The following is a 17,247-nucleotide window of genomic DNA, read 5'->3' as shown; positions in this document are numbered from 1 at the left end:
AGATGTGTTTTAATTGGTTGTAATTTGGGTTGCCCTGTTCCCCTTCTGAACGCGTGTAGACACTGCTGTTAATGGCTGAGCTGTTTTTTCAGTTGCCATAGAGATGAAAGTGACTCCCAAACTTTTGACTGGGCAAGCTTACAACATACTGGGCTCTTTGCTCTTTGTAGTGAACAGTGCAGAGATGTGGAGTTAGGGGCTGATAGTCTGTGCCCTAGTTAGAGCAGGCTCAGAGCATCCCAGCTTTCGAGCTGGAAGGGACCGATGAGGCTGTGCAGTCCAACGCTTAGTTTTACAGTTGGAGAAACTGAGGCCCCTGTCAAATGAGGGGGTTGGGCAAGACGGCCTCAGAGGTCTTTTCCATTTCGAGCTTCATGAGGTGGGGGCACCCACTGGGAGATCTCCAAGCTTTACAGGCCAAATCTGTAAGATAAGCTGCTTGTTTGCAGTGGATTCTCAGCGGAAAGGCAGAGCGAGCTGGCACCAAGCTCTGTTCCCCTGGGCTGCTCAGGCCCTTGTAGAATTCAGAGTAATCCTTCCTCTCTTCCCCCTTTCATATAAGGAAATGAAGGTTAGGAAGTCCAGAAACAAAACTTCTTTTCAGTCTTCATTTATCCACTTAAAGGCAACAGTCTTCAGAGCTCTGCTAGAGAACCAGGCAAGGAATGGGAGGGGGAGGAGGCCTCGAGAAGAGAAAAAGGAAATCTGGATGCAGTTTGATGGGTACAGCCCTTTCTCAGGAAATGTCTCCCGTTAAATGTCCTCAGCAGCCAAGAGTGCGTGCTGCCGGGCACTCCTTACAACCTGGGACCGCTGGAGGGCAGGGACTTTGTCTTAGTCTGTGTGATATGCCTAGCATTGAGCTGTGTCTATAGCCTTAGCTCTAGAGCAGGATGGCACCTTTTCTAGCCCAGTCCCCTCATTTGCAGATTCGGAACCGAGGCCCAGAGTGACTCGGCCAAACGCCCTGGTGGTCAGCTCCAGAGGTGCCCGCCAAAGAACTGGGCTGGAGTTGTGCCAGCGCTTCGTTCTGACCCTGTCGGTAACAGTCCCACCTGGAAGAACACTTTCAAGATGAAGGTAGCCTCCACCATAAAGAGGGAAGTTTGGAAGAAAGAGGATGTTGGGGGAAGAAAGTTAATGCGTTTTGTTTTAGAGAGAGAAGAGAGTGAGATTGAAAGAGATAAGATTGGAATAGAAGAGAAAAATGGAATGAGACTAGCAGAATTTGCAGATGAGGAAACCCTCTCTTTGCAGCCTAGAGGAGTAAGGGGGGAAGTGACTGGTCTAGGGTCCCACAGCCTACAGCTGGGACTTGAACCCAGGTCCCCTTGACTCCCAAGGGTAGCTCTCTGACTGCCATGTGTCTGTGCCTCTCAGGGAGTACAGGCCAAACTGGGGTAATTTGTGCTCTCAGTAGGGATGGGGGTCTCATTCCTTGTAGAACAATATAATGCCTCATAACTGTGCTTTCTTCAGTGTGTGTACCCCCACCAGATGACACAAGATGGTGAGTTTTCCACACCTGGTGTCACTTGAAGAGTTAACTCCATCCAAAAACAAATGCATTACCTGGAGTCCTGTCCTTAGAGTCATCGGGCTTTTATTAGTTACCTGATATGTTCCAAGCACTGTGCTAGCTAGGCCCTGGCGACACAAAGACAAAAATGAAATGTGCCTTTCCCTCAGTGGGCTTCTATCGTAATATTGTAATGCACACACAGATATGTAAATACATACTAATGTGAAGTATAGACAGTAATTAGGTGGTGAAACCCTGGACAAATCGTGTAGCCTCTCTGTGCCTTAATCTCTTATCTGCAAAATGAAGGGGTAAGACTTGAGGACTTGTCAGGTCCCTTCTAAGCTCTGAATCTGTGTGACCCTATAATTTCAGGGGGGAGGGACAGAACACCAATGGCTAAAAGGGGATGGGGCAGGACCCATCTGTGGAGGACGTGGAAAAGCGGAAAGGGATTCCGAGGACAATCTTCTCTGAACTTTGCTCACCTGGTTCTTGGATGCCTGTACGTCATTAGGCTCATGTTTAAAGCCTTTCCACTTTGGCAGAATGTGCCGCACTCAGTGCTTTCTAGCATAATCTTAGAGAACAGTGGGTGTTCTCTCCATCCCACAGGAAGGCATCCATCCAAGTGGCAGGATGATAGCCCAAAGTGATCTAATGGAGGAAAGTTCACAGCCTCAAGTTAGGACCGGTCCTCAGTGCTTGGTCATTCTTGAGTGTAGCGTCTGATGGTGTTACTATCTATGGTAGCATATTTAAACTCTTCTTTTTAAAAAATGAAATTATCACTTTTTTGCCACTCAGAAATGTTGCTTTTTTCCCCACTTTTAGGAAGGAGAGAAGGAAGATCCTTAGCAGACCTTTCTCACGAGCACCTAGCCGGCCGATGTAACCATGGTACTAATCCTGGGTCGCAGACTGAACAGAGAGGATCTCGGGGTGCGCGATTCCCCAGCCATTAAGCGCAAAGTGTTTGAAATGGACCCAAAATCTCTCACAGGCCATGAGTTTTTCGACTTTTCTTCAGGATCTTCCCACGCAGAAAACATACTCCAGATCTTTAATGAATTCCGAGACAGTCGCTTGTTCACAGACGTCATCATCTGTGTGGAAGGGAAAGAGTTCCCGTGCCACCGGGCCGTCCTCTCGGCCTGTAGCAGCTACTTCCGAGCCATGTTTTGTAATGACCACAGAGAAAGCCGCGAGATGCTGGTGGAGATCAATGGCATTCTGGCGGAAGCGATGGACTGCTTTCTGCAGTACGTCTACACTGGAAAGGTCAAGATCACCACTGAGAATGTCCAGTACCTCTTTGAGACATCCAGTCTCTTTCAGATCGGCGCCCTGCGTGACGCCTGTGCCAAGTTCTTGGAGGAACAGCTGGATCCCTGCAACTGTCTCGGGATCCAGCGTTTTGCTGACACGCACTCCCTGAAGACGCTCTTCACCAAGTGCAGAAGCTTTGCTCTGCAGACCTTTGAAGATGTGTCTCAGCACGAAGAATTCCTGGAGCTCGGTAAGGACGAGCTCATCGATTACATAGGCAGCGACGAGCTGGTGATCGGCAAGGAAGAGATGGTCTTTGAGGCTGTCATGCGCTGGGTGTACCGCGCAGTGGACCTGAGAAGGCCCTTGTTGCAGGAGCTTCTCACCCACGTGAGACTGCCGCTCTTACATCCCAACTACTTTGTGCAGACCGTTGAAGTGGATCAACTCATCCAGAATTCTCCCGACTGTTACCAGTTACTGCACGAAGCCAGGCGCTACCACATCCTCGGCAATGAGATGATGTCTCCACGGACGAGGCCACGAAGGTGAGCGGCTTTTCAGAGCCGTAGAGTGAGTCCTGCTTCTGATCTTAGAGCCCGGGTGACTTTGCAGCTCTCCTTGGCTTCTGACTTCCCCCAAAGAGGAGGCTTAGAGCCCAGGGCTCTGAGATCCCCTCCAACTCCAAGCCTTGGGCCACATGAGTCTAAGTCACTCCATGTCTCTGGGCCTCGTTTTATCTGTAAGATGGGGGGATGGGCAAGGCGGCTCCTCCGCTGCTCCCTGCTCTAGGTCAGTGATCCTAGCAGATACCTTTCTGAGCCTCAGTTTCCTCGTCTGTCAGATGGGGAGGTTGGACTGGGTGGCCTCTGAGTGCCTTCCAATCTAGGTCTGTCACCCTTGGATTCTAAGAGCTGGCAGGAAGGATCATTTGGGTGGATTAGAATCTCCACCTGTTTGGTTGGGGGGTTATTCCATTTCTGGTGGGCAGCAGAAAGCAAGCAAAGAAGCACAACATCTGAGAACTTCTGGTGAGAGCCAGTTGTTATAAAGGCTAGCGAGCAGGACCAGAGAACCTTCTGTAGAGAACATCAGACATCTCCCCGAAGCAGGTCCCCATGACCCTGCTGCTCTGAGAATTCCTCATCATCGTAGCTGGCCTGCGGCGTGCCAGGCCCTGTGATAAGGGCTTGGACAAGTGTCAGCTCAGCTCATCCTCACAACCACCTTGGGGGGGTTGATGTTCTTACAGTTCCCATTTTACAGGTGAGGAAACTGAGGCAAGCAGGGGAAGTGACCAGTCCAAGGTCAAACAGCTAAGGACTTTCTGAGGTTGGATTTTAACTCGGGTCCCCCCCCCGATTGGAAGCCTGCCACTCTCTCCACTGTGGAACCACCCAGCCACCCCAGCCATTCACGGGTTAGAGGCCCACTGGGGCGTGTTGACAGACTTGTCCAACTTTATTCCTCAGGCTCTATGCGACAGCAGTTATGGCGGAGGGGGAGGGAACGGAAGGAGAGCTGAGGCATGAGGGAAGGGAAAGAAGAGCCCGGCAAACGGCTTCTGACATGGGCAGCATTTATTAGGCTGTGCCAGGCCCTGCGCGTAAAGACCCTGGCCTTGAGGAGCCCAGGGTCTAAGGGGATCACCAGCAGAGGGAGGGCCGAGCAGTAGGGAGACGGGAAAGGCTTCTTGTGGGGCTGCCGACGAGGAGGGGAAGTAGTGCCGGCGGCAGGAGACGGGCGGGCCGTGGGGGGCACGTTGGGAATGTGGAAGGTGTAAAAACACAGGAGGGGGCTGGGAGCAGGTTACAGAGCCTCACTGAGCTAAGAATCTGGGTAAACGATCTGAGGCTGAGGACCTCTTCCTTGGTCAGACCCATGGCTCTCCCCACCTTGTAAAAGCTGTGACAGCCCAGCATGCCGGGCTCACCCCCAGCAGTCACCAGGGCTAACCACCCCTGGTGGTGGGTCCCCCGCTAACAGGCCTGCAGGAGGTGCTGAATTCACTGCAGGACAGGAGAGGGGACAGGGGATAGGAAAGCCTTTCCCGGCACATTAAGCAGCATGCCAGTTTAATTCACTCAGATGAGGATTTATTAAGCTCTTCTATACTAGGCCTTGGGGATACAGCGATGAAATGAAAGCATTTGCTCTCTCGATAAAGGCACACACACCGATGAATACAGAATTACTTGGAGGGGAAGGAGGCTCCAGGGGATCAGGAGTCTTCACCTTTCGGTGGGTGGCCTGGCCATTGGTGTGTCCCTTCTTAGAATCATACGATATGGAGGACTACAGAGGAAACCACTTATTCCTAAAGACAACCCTCAGAATGTTTTAGAGTGCTCAGAAAGGCTTCTCCATAGGAGGGAAGCTGAGGATTCTCATTGGCAAGGCTAAGGAAGGAGGGTGTTCCCAGCATAGCAACTGCAGGCACAAAGAGGTGGAGTCTGGGAGTGGAGGGAGCCGTGCTGAGACCCACCAATGGCCAATTTGGCAAGAACGCGGGTTGTTGTTGGGATCGATATGGCTCCCCTTTATCACTGGAAGTCAGGCCAAGACCCACAGTTCCCCACCCATGCTTCCAATGGCCGGCTTCCTTAGTGCGTTTGAAATACAGCTTGATTTAGAGCCACCCATTTTGCAGAAGCTTGAATGGCGGCTCCATCTCCTGTATAAAGCGGAGTGTGCCTCTGTTTTATTAATGAGGTGGGGGGGAGCTGTTTTTCTGAGGTAGACAGAAGACTCCTGCATTAGCTCGTTACTGAGTTAGAATAATTGGATGTCAGAGATCCTGCTGAGAGTGCCTTTGGCTCAGTGTGGGCGAAGCCCTTGTGAGTGGGCTGCTTGCCTGACCTGGGTTTGCCACCTAATGGTTGGAGAAAGGAATTCCTAGAGTCCCAGAACCCGGGAGGAAGAGGAAGAGTCTTCTGGGACCAGCCTTTCCCACACAGGCAGAAAGCCCCACTCTTTCATTTTCTTTGGACAGCCCATCTCCCCACACCCTGTTTGCCTTCGGTGGAATGATTTTTTCTTTTTCATTTTTAAAACCTGGAACCAGACAATTTCCAACAAACATGAATATTTCTTTCCACAAAGACGGCTTTAAAGTGCTGATTGTACATGATGCCATCCATGCCTCTACCACATTTATTCTATTCCTTTTAATGTGCATTTAAGTTCAGCCTGGAAGTGCCCACATTGCCCAACTCATCTGCAGCCTCCTTTGCACTCATTTCATCTCCTCTGCATTTTAAAATGTTTATCGACTCTTCTTTCCCTCTTCCCTCCTTATCATTACTCCTTCCTTCTCCCTCTCCCTTTTTCTCTCCTTCACCCTCTCCCTTTAGAATCAGAATTTTAGAGCTAGACAGGACCTAAGAGATCACCAGATTTTAGGCCCCTCATTTTATGGGGATGAAAAGGAAACAGAGCAGTTCAGCTACCTGCCCAAGGACACACAGCTTCTTGGAGCCACTTAAGGGTAGGACTCAGCTCTCTTGTCTTCAGTAAAAATAGCTGGTGCCTGTGGAATGCATAAAGGTTTACAAAGCCCCTTGGGGAGGTGAGAGATCTAGTTATCCCCATTTTGCAGGTAAGGAAATTGAGGCTCTGGGGCTTACTGGGTGTGGAAGATGGGATTCCAAGTCTCGGCTCTCTGCTCTGAGGCCAGCCCTCCTTACACTGCCCCTTCTTCATCTCGAGGAATTCCATCTTCCTTCCGGGAAGCCTCATCCGTGCCAAGCAGCATCTCAAAGCCTCCCATTGATTCTCATGTTGCTCTGACTCTGGCCTTTGGAGGAGAAGAAAGGGAGGAATTGGGGCATTTTCTGTGTATAAATTTCATGTGGAAGAGTTTCTGTCCACACCCTCTAACATCAGGCCTTTCTCTGCAGCCGTTGCGCCTCCCAGCCCTTGTTTCACAGGTTTTCCTAGAGTATCGGAATTGCAAAAGGCCCATTATAGACTAAGCAGTCTTCTTAGAGCTTCAGAAGTGAAGCTTTCTAACAAGTTTCTCAAGTGTGCCAGAGTCTAAATGCTCAGTCCTCACAAGTGCGGAGGCTTGACGGCCTGAATTCAATCCTCCTGCCAGAGCTGAAGCCCAGGGGCAGCAGGGAGCCACAGGGCACTTTGAGCAGAGGAGTGGCAGTCACCCACCCCTGCTTTAGAAGTATTCACTTTGCCCTCCCTGTGTGGAAGATGGGTTGGAGTGGGAGGAGGCCCTAAGCGTTGAGAGCAGTTTGGCTCCTATGACCGTCCAGATGAGAGGCAGCAAGGCCTAGAACTGGGCACGGGGTAGAGAGAAGAGACATGTTTTAGAAGTGGTCAGATCCCTGAGACTTGGCGCAAGATGGGGTTGAAACATGGACCACCAGAAAGGGAGTGGTCCCTGTGACAGAAACAGGGAAGTCTGGGAGAAGGGCAAGTTCGGGGAGAAAGAGAATGGCTTCTGTTTGGCACCAGCTCTGGGGCGTTGGGTCATCCACACCTGCCAGGCAGTTGGTGCTGGGGGCAGGGCTGGCACTCAGGCCTGACCCTGGGCACAGATGGCAAGAACAGGCCCAAGAATACTCTATGAGAGAGGAGAACAGAACCAAAGTCAGGTTTTAGTGGAGGAATTTCCTGCTCTTGCTTCTTATAGAGGTGTTCAGACCAAGTCCTTCATGTCCAGTTTGAGTCTTTACTCATCTGTCACCCTCTTCCTGCCTTTGCGTGTGGACACGGTCCTCTGGGGCTTCTTGGTTCTCTCCCAAAGCCTGGCTAGCTTGTTCTCACGGCTTCAGCTACCACCTCGATGCTCACACCTCCAAAGGTTAGGATTGGGTGGCCTTCCCACTCCTATTACTGTGTCATGAAAGGAAGAAGTGCCCACAAGGGCACCACCAGCTTGTCCCTATTACTTGCTGTCACAGCGATCGTTCTTTCTCTTCCTTGAGCTGAACTAACTCCATATTAGGCCAGGAGGGGGACAGGGATAATTGGGAAATCTAATCTTCAATTACATTGACTTCTAAGGCATAAGTTGAGCAATTCTAGAGCTTGTGGGTCCTCCTGGGCATGCCAGGGTGTGGAGCCATAATCCCCTTGTATATGCTCCTACTGACCAGGAGCCCGCCATGGGAAAAACCAGAGAAATTGAACAGAAAGAGGTGTTGGCTGATCTAGAAAAAATAATAACAAAATTCTCCTGGGATTTTCTTGGCAAAGATCTTGGAGTGGTTTGCCATTGCCTTCTCCAGCTTCCCATCGAGATCCCATATACTGTTTGTATAATGTCTCAGTGAATGAATAAATACATGAATGGACCACCCTGTTCTCAGGCTCACAACCCAGGAGGCATCCTGGCCGCCTCAACCCCCCGGTAGCCGATCTTTTGCTAGGGGCTGTCTGTTTTACCTCTGCAGCATCTCTCCTGTAGGCCCCCTTGTCATCCCCTGTGCCCTGGACCATTGCACGAGCTGGGGGGAGGGGAGGGGGGGTCTTCCTGCCTCAAGTCTCTCACCCCTTCCGTCTATCCTCCATTCAGCCACCAGAGTAATGTTCCCGAAGTTCAGGAACAGTCATGTTCCCCTCCCCGCCTCAGTAAACTGTAGGGGCTCCTTTTGTCTCTGGGAACAAATACAGAATGCTCAACTTGTCATTCAAAGGCCTTCGTAACCTGCTCGGTCCTGCCTTTCCAAGGCTCCTTACACCTTGCTCCCCAGTATGTACTCTTCAGCCTAGCCGCACCGGCCTCCTGGCTGTCCCATACACCATGTTCTCTCTGACCGTCCCCTGGGCCTGGGATGCTCTCCCTCCACCCCTCTGACCACAGACCTCCCTGACGTCCAGCCTTCTGTAGGAAGCCTTCCCTCAAACCCTTTTTAATTCCAGGGCCTTCCCTCTGTTAATTGTTTCCTATTTATCACACATACCTACACATATATATACATACATGTGCATACACGTATATACATACACACACATATCGCTTGCCTTATATATGTTTGTTTGCTGGTTGTTCTTCACCCCCGACATGCCACTTCCCGTTAGATTTTGAGTCCTTGAGGGCAGGGACTGTCTTTTACCTCTTTTTCTGTATCCACCCATTAGCATGGTACTTGGCACATAGTAGGTGCTTACTAAATGTTTATCAGATGGTGGCTTGATTGGACTAAGGTACCAGCCCCCATCTCTCCAGATGGGGATGTCAAACAAGCAGCTGTCTGTGTGAGGTAGAGCTGTTAGGAACAGGTAAGGCCTTAGGGAGCACAGGGCCCTTGTTTTCACTGTTCTTGGTAATAAAGGCAGGCGGCATCAATTTTGTAGGTGTAGGAACTCATCGGATACAGGTCACAACCAATCTCTGTGTTATATTATCCTCTTAGAGAGTTGCCTACAGTTCAGAGGTGTTGACTTCCCCACACTTACTCATCTTGGCAGAGTAGAGATTTGAACCCAGGTTCCTGACGCTCTTATGCCACATTGGCCCTCAGGGAAGCTAATTCTGACCTTGATCATTTTAGTGGTGCTCTGGCTTCTTCTGCTTTGCTTCTTGAGATATGATGGGGATTTGCAGGAGACTGAGATGGTACTTGCTGCTTTGATTTTAGCACTCTTACAAGTAACTGCCAGTGTTGGCTTGGCCTGGTGTTTTTTTTTGGAAATGGTCCATGGTGCCTCTGAGAGACCTTTCATAGACCCTAACAAATACTCTAGACCCCTTGCAAGAACACATGGGGGTCATTTTCCTTAAATAGTTACTAACAGTTTCCCCCATTAAACCTCATCTTTTTAGTGAGAGCTTCCTGTGGTTTGTCCCTTGTACCCATTACCCAAGAAAGGTCCTCACGGCTTCCGCAGAATTGGGCATTTTGTTCTAGATTCTCCCTTCTCTCCCAACAAGCCCCTCAGTGAGGATCGCTAAGCTTGGCTAGTCCACCATTAGACCATCTCCACCTCCACCCTCACGACGACTCTGTGTTAGGCTAGAGTGAGAGAGCACCCGAGGACCTGCATTGGGGTTCAGGCTCTGTTCTCTTCATCTCTTTGGGCCTCAGTTTCTTCTTCCCAATGAGCTGGTAGAACACATGATCTTTCTGGTCTCTTCCAGCTCTAACCCTACGAGCCTACACAGGATCCATTTCTGCCATTTGGGTTTTGTCATTGCCAATGACAAAGGATGGCGCCCAGCCCCGTGGTCATTGTCATGTAGCTTCCGCCCCAGCCTGTGCTTTGGAACTTTGTTGAAGGATTTTGGAGAATGTTCAGAAATGATGTTCACTGAGCTCTAGGAAAAAATAGTAGAAGATATTTTTCCCCTGTAGTCAATGAATAAACTGGCATTTATTAAGGACTTACTCTGTGTTAGGCATTGTGCTAGGCACAGGTGGTACAAAATACAAAAGTAAGGTTTTGCCTCAGGAAACATTGCTTGTAATGGGGAGGAGGGTCATATGTAAAAGGAAATGGTCTTGGACTGTCCACAGTCCAGTGATTGAGAGTGGAGTCATGCCCTTTCTAGTGATGGTGCTAGGGGCAGCTAGGTAGCACAGTGGATGGAGGACTGGCCCTGGAATCAGGAGGACTTGAGTTTAAATCTGGCCTCAGATACGACACTTAACTAGCTAGGTGACCCTGGGCAAGTCACTTAACCCCAATTGCCTCAAACATCCGAGGCCATCTCCAGTCATCCTGATGTATATCTGGACCTATATGACTCTGGAGGAGAGAGTAAAGTTAGTGATTTTGCACCGCCCTCCCTCACTTAAATCCAATTCACTGCAAGTCATGACATCACCTCCTGGTGTCACAGTCCTCTTGGAGAACAAGAACAAAGGACAAACAACAAGAAGTGACAGTGCTTAAGCTTGATTTGATTACTGCTGTTAACCAGAATAACAGTTAAAGGGGTGGGGTACAGTAGAGAGACAGGCCAGCAGGTGGGCAGCTAGAGTCCTCTGCTGGCTTGGCCTGGTGTTTTGGTAGAAATTGAGGTGGGGGTGGCAGCATGATCCGAGACTCCTCAGTTTGACAGGTTGATCTAAGTTTTCACTCACCCACCAGCCAAGACAAACCCTCTTTTTGCCCCCAGCAAACCACAGGCATTTCTTCACAGTTTATATTGACTTTCAGGAAAGAGACAGTCAAGATCACTGCCCTCTGATTTGAGGCTGACCTTCTGCTTTGTGGTTCTTTTTAATGTTTCTAAACTTTTCAGGTTGAAAGCAGTCTGGGTGATTTTCATTGGAAAAATGAGCACCCCTCTTTCTACCTAACTCTGGGCCATGTCTTGCATCCAGTGATCGGTGTATTCACTAACTTTCAGGCTTGATGGTAGACCGAGTCACATTTACTTTGGCTTGTCTGGTCATGAATGTTCCTTGTGTCCCCCTCCCATCGTTCTTTCAGATCAACTGGCTTCTCGGAGGTGATTGTGGTCGTCGGAGGCTGTGAGCGAGTTGGGGGCTTCAATCTGCCCTATACTGAGTGCTATGACCCTGTTACTGGCGAATGGAAGTCTTTGGCCAAGCTGCCTGAATTTACCAAATCCGAATATGCAGTGTGTGCTCTGAGGAATGACATTCTTGTCTCAGGTAAAAATGTCTGCGTCATTCAGGATGGTGGCAGCCCCCTGCTGAGAGTATTCACCAAAGATGAGTGTTTCTGCAAACAAGATAAAATGGATTTTTTAAAAACACCAATTCAGTTTTATAAAACATGAATTAAGGAGAGATTGTTAACATTACAAAAAGCATTGCTTTATAAAGAGATTTGCTAGAGGATTCTTCTAACTGTGCTTCTGAAGTACATTTAAAAGTTGGTTTAATCAGTAGATCTCCCCATTACCATCTTTTCGGAACCATACCAAGGTACCTAAAATGAGGTTCACACCCTCTCTTTGTCGAGGTGGGAGATTAAGTATGCAACACAACATACTCTGCCAATGAAAAAGGTTCCAGAGATATAGTTTCTGGATAATTTAGTCATCTTATTAATAAGGCCAGCAGGTTATTAATCAAAGGATGGTCATTTGGACATCTCTCCTGTAAAAAAAAATAATTATTCGCTAGCTAATCTAATCTTGAAAATTATATAATTGGACTTATAAAAAATTATGATTACATGAAAAATGATAAGTTTAGAAAAATTATAATTGGGCCGTAAGTCCCATCTGGGTTGCCATTCAAATGTAAGAATATTTTAGCTAGCTAGGCCTAATTTGGGGGGCTAATCTGACTGGAGGACTAATCTGGGGACTTTTGACTATTTGGCTATCTGACTGCTATTAATTTAGCATGGGCTATTTATAAAGTCCCACCACACTGCTCCACTCCCAAAATTGTAAGCAAAATATTAAGAAACCTCTTAACTAAATAATCAAAGCAGAGTTTATTTATGAGATACTATTTAAAATTAAGAATACAGGGAAATAAAATGTACAACCTGACTGCAGTTCCTTTCCGTTGCTTCCACCTGCTGCCCCTGGAACTTTTTTAATACAATAAGGGCCTTAGCTGCCTCTTGCCTCAGGATATGTTCCACTTTCACTACTCAGGTCCTTTCTTTCTAACTCTGAGCCCCTTTCACTTTGTAAATCCCCCTGCTTCTAACTTTCCTCTCCTTACTGCCACTGCTGAACCCCTGTGTTTCTCACCGACCTTCTGTGTCTGTCTGTCTGCTTCGTCAGTCTGCCCTTCAGCCTCTCTTTTCTCCGTTCCCGTTCCTTCTCGTCTGCTGGCCCCCAGTCCTCTTGTCTGCCCCTCTTCTTACCAATGGACCTTCTTTTAACTGGAAAGCCCTTTCTCACTTTCTCTAGCGTCCTTGTAGCAGCCTCCTTGTCTGTCTTCTCCAACCTTTGCTGCCCCTCTAATCTTGTCAGCCAGCCTCCAGTCCTCTTCTCCTGCATCCTTGTCCGTCCAGTCTCTCTTAATCTTGTCCTTCCTCTTTTCTCCACTCCAATCTCGGGGCTTTTTGCACCCACACACCAAGCTAATCCGCCAGTCAGGGCTGTGGCTGGGGCTGGGGGGCTGCTCGAGCATTCCGTGCCTCAGCACAGGCTACACCAGAGCCCTGGCCTGGATGAGCCCGGGATCTTTGGGATAGCTCTGCTCAGGGTGGAGGGAGCTAGCGCTCCCTCCCCCCAGCTGTCTGACCTGGTGTCTTGTACAGCCCACGGGGCTTTTTGGTTCAGCTGAAGCAGAGGGGGAAGGGCACCAGCACCTCCCACACAGAAGAGACCCTGAGGGCCTAAGGCTTTCTAATCTCAGCCTAAAGGTAGGGTCCCCAAATCAAAATAAATTTCCACACTCCTAAACCAAAGACCTCTTCTGGGGGTGGGGAGGTGGGATGTCACAGTTTATATGCCCTTTGAAGAATAGCTGTTCTGAGGGATGGCAATCCATTTAGATTGATTTGTGGGCTAAATGAAAATGAAAATTTTGGGGTATGGGACTAAGGTCACTCAAATCTTGGTCAAAGAGACATTAATTTCCATATCACCTTTCTTGATAATAAGAATCAACCTTTCCCCTTGACCTATCTGAGCAAACACAACAAGCAGAATATACCCATTAGCCCAAACTTAGAATTTCTTTGACTGTCTGATTAGGTCTTGGTCTGGGTAAGTCTCTAAAAGATTTCCCTCACCGGTTGGTTTCTGGATGAGGAAGTAGAAAAGGGGAAAAACCTTGGTCTTAATACAATAATTAGTTATTAAATATAAGAAAGAAATGCTCCTTTTTGATAATACACTTTTTCACTTGTTCCGGCAACTTTCTGGGAGCAGACGGGAGTTTTGAGAATGAGCAGAAGCCCACTCTGCTCTTGAGCATGTGAGGCCCAGAGAAATCGGGGCTCCCCGAATATAACATTGGGGGGTCTTCTCTTGAGTTTGTGAGGACAATTTGGAAATGAAGCCCTTGGCTTTGGCCTCTTTTCAGTTTTAGCTTGCTGGTGCGTATCAAGGTAGAGACACACTGGCTACAAAAACCAGTTTGGAGTCAAGGAGACCCAGATTCAAGTTCTGTCCCTAACACAAGCAGGCAGTGTGACCCCCTAAGACTTCTTTCCTGGGAGTCTCTGTAGCTGTGAAACCACAGAGCTTTCTGCCCCCAACTCCCAATTATACTCGGCACAATTTCCATTGTCATTGAGTTTATATGTCCTTAGTGAAGCAGTATCTATTTTAACATAAAAAAAATGTCAGATTATTGTTCTAAAATTAAACATGAGGTAGGAGAACTGATTGTGGATAGATTTTTTCCCAGCAAAAAGCATGTTATTTTTACCTAAATTGCCACCTATTTTTGCTCTAAATTATGACATCTCCTCTTTCTCATAGTAAAACACTAAATATATTTGAATATATTGATACTGCTCTTGATCATTCAATCTGATCGTTAATCACATCCATATTTGAGAGCAGGAAAACCTACTTGGGAAAATTTGTTTTGAAAGCATTTGATTTTTCTCTTCTCTACTTTCTTCTCTCCCCAAGGCTTTCTAATAGATGAGAGAATATGCTCTTAAGAGTGATAGCAGTAGGAAGGTGATCGGTAGCATGACGTCATCTTGGACAAACAACCTATCTGTGCCTCTTGGCTTCCTCTTCTCTAAAATCTTGGCCAAGATGACTTCCAAGTCCCTTCCAACTCTAAATCTAGGAGTCTGTGAACTCAGTTTCTTTCTCCTTTCATGACATCAGCCTTAATAATAACTTGTTACAACTTGTCCACCTGTGAATTTATTGAATTTCTTTTTGAATCTGCAGTTATTTCAGTCTTCTCGGGGCCATGGATTACCTGAGGGTACTAATTAGTACCTTCCTTTGTGTATCCTACAACTGCATCCTTCAGAATTCTCAGAGGTTTCCCTTATTTATGGCTTCTTCTAGGATCTGGCAAAATAGTTGATGTTGCCCCGTCTCTTGTATCATATCATTTGACATTTCAGCTGTTTGCCTTTTTGATCTAGGTGATTGAAAACCATTTGATAGACATTTTCATGTTAGTAAGGACTTATGTATTAATATTTTAACCTGGCCTTCGAGTTGGAATATTTGTATTTTAGCTGTGGCTAAACCACTAAATTCACTGGTGGGGATTTCAGGCACCTTGACTGGAAGCTGAGTAAGATAGTTAGGCACGGGTGGGCAGACATTCTAGTGTCAGGTGACACAATTACCTGGATTAATATTTTGAAGGTCTATTACTTTTATACTGAGAGAACTGAAACACAAGCCTGGTCTAGTGGAAAGAGCTTTTCTTGGCTCAGGCCGGAGAACCCTGGTTCACTTCCTCCCTGGGTGACTTGGACCTCTCTCAAATGGAGGCTCTGCAGTAGATGACCCCGGGGGGGGGGGGGGGCCCCTTTTGTAGCCCTTTGAGCTATGCTCTCTGTCAGAGATGTCAGTTGGTTGCTGTATGTTTGTGTCTTTTTAAAGGGGGAAGAATCAACAGCCGTGATGTCTGGATTTATAACTCACAACTTAACATCTGGATCAGAGTTGCCTCTCTCAACAAGGGCAGATGGCGCCACAAAATGGCCGTCCTCCTTGGTAAGGTAAGAGCAGTTTCTTTGGCGAACATCTGCAGCCAAAATCATGACCTCAGCGGACTCTTCCCATTTCTCCTCCCTCAGGATAGTGTGTGTTCAGATCACTCCAAGTGAACTGTGAAGGTAAACAGGGTGAAATTCACTTTGCAAACAGAATTTTTGCCTCCAGGTATGGAGTTTGGGATCATGAATGAGAGTCCATTCATGTGTTATGAGGGACCAAACAAACAAGGAAATTGTGGGTAAAGAACGAGGCCTATCACTGAAAGGACACAGGGCTCTATCATGTGCTGCTTTTCTTTCCATTAAAGTTGTGCCAAGTGTAGATAGAGGTTTATGTATTTATGTGAATCTAGATGACTGTTACTGCAGCCTCTTTATCACTGTTTTATTTGCTTAGAAAGTAACCAGTCTCAGCCCAAATAAGAAGATAAATGTACTGACATTTCAAAAACCTATATATAAAATTTGGTGACCTCTGACTTAAGAAAAGAACATGTCAGAAGCCACTAAGGACTTCACCGCGGTGTATAGATGTGGCCAAAAAAGCCAGCAGAATGTTAGGTATGGGAAAGAGGATTGGAAATGAAGTATTGTCTGAGCTTTGTACAAAAAGGGCTCTTCCGTGCCTGCTATTCAATAAAGGTTCTGTTGATTATGCTTCAAGAAAAACACAAAGAGTCGGAGCAGACGCAGCAAGGGCAGCTCTAGAAAACAAGGTGGTCAGAGGGGCCTGTGCCGTGGCAGACTAAAGGTTAGGGTGTGATGGTGCTGGTGGAGTCTTCTATGTGGAGATGGGTTTCAGCATAAACTTGTTCAGCTGGAGCACATTTCCCTGGAGCTCGAGTCTCGGAAAGCTTGAAAACAGTCCCAGAGTGCCCACAAGGGTCTTTAGGTCTTTCCCCATCCCTGTTTTACTGAGGAGGAGCCTGAGGCCTCAAGGGCATAGGGCTCTGTAGTGCACAAGGAAAGGCGATGGTGGGCACTAAAGTGATGCCACGGTTGACCCACTTACGGGAGGCCTTTTGCGTTTGGAAGCCAGCTTTTGGAGGGCATCCGCCTGTAGGCCACTGGCCACTTGTGGCCTACAGAGAGAGAAAGGCCTGGGTTGGCCCGACCCACAAGGGGCGTCCTGGTGGTCACTGTGAGGGAACTAATTTGGGATGGATTAAATAGAGAAAAAGAGCCTAGTGCTGAAAGAAAAGGTGGGATCTCCAAAGAGAAAGTGAGCCATCAGCATATGTGAAAGGAGAGGATGGTGCATCAGATGGAGTACGTAGTGGGCTGGTCATCAAGAGCCCTAGATCCTAGCTTGGCTGTACCAAGTCATTGAATCTCTGTCTTTTTTCCTTATCTCTCAAGGCAGCGTTTTTATTCATGCTATTCGCCCATTCAAGTCTTTCAGGCCCATTTCTCAGTTCTGCTTATTCATTAAGTCTTTTCTCTGCAGGGTATTGTGCTAGGCACTGGAGGCACCAAGGCAAATACCACACAGACCCTACTCTTGGGAGTCGACAATAGGATGGATTACCCAGTGGTACCCTGGGATTGGGTGGTCCTGTCCAGAGTCTTCTAATGATTATCATAAACCAAAGCCTAAGAGCCCTCTCTCCCCGCATCCATTGCCTTGAGATCCAAAGAGCTAGTCCTGATGAAAATCGCCTCAAGTGATCTGTTTTCTGCTACTTTTGTATTTACTAGGACCGTAAGTCCATCATCACTGGATATTTGCCTATGAATATTCTCTAAAACAGATTCACGCGTGCTTTTAGTCAAATTATATCCTCCTCCCCCAAGTAAAATGTAATTTAAGTCCACTTTTTTCCCTCCATTCAAAGTTTATTTACATGTAACTAGATAATTCTAAGCTAGGCATGAACGCTGTTTGCAGGGTGAGTGGAAAGAAAGCAGCAGGG

At 47.7% G+C, this 17,247-nt stretch overlaps 1 protein-coding gene across 2 annotated transcripts in view; it reads left to right on the top strand.

The window, feature by feature from the left end:
- KLHL24 (kelch like family member 24) overlaps positions 1–17,247 on the top strand; it is a 54,362-nt gene that overhangs the window by 12,490 nt on the left and 24,625 nt on the right. For both annotated transcript variants that reach the window (XM_043964147.1, XM_043964148.1), the window contains exons 2-4: positions 2,357–3,339; positions 11,186–11,370; positions 15,219–15,337. In XM_043964147.1, coding sequence (XP_043820082.1) covers positions 2,420–3,339; positions 11,186–11,370; positions 15,219–15,337 — 1,224 coding nt within the window. In that variant the 5' untranslated portion in view covers positions 2,357–2,419. The remainder of the gene's footprint in view (positions 1–2,356; positions 3,340–11,185; positions 11,371–15,218; positions 15,338–17,247) is intronic.

The sequence above is a fragment of the Dromiciops gliroides genome, chromosome 4 (genome assembly GCF_019393635.1).
Source record: "Dromiciops gliroides isolate mDroGli1 chromosome 4, mDroGli1.pri, whole genome shotgun sequence".
In the NCBI taxonomy this organism is placed as follows: Eukaryota; Metazoa; Chordata; class Mammalia; order Microbiotheria; family Microbiotheriidae; genus Dromiciops; species Dromiciops gliroides.
This window is presented reverse-complemented; position numbering and strand designations above follow the sequence as displayed.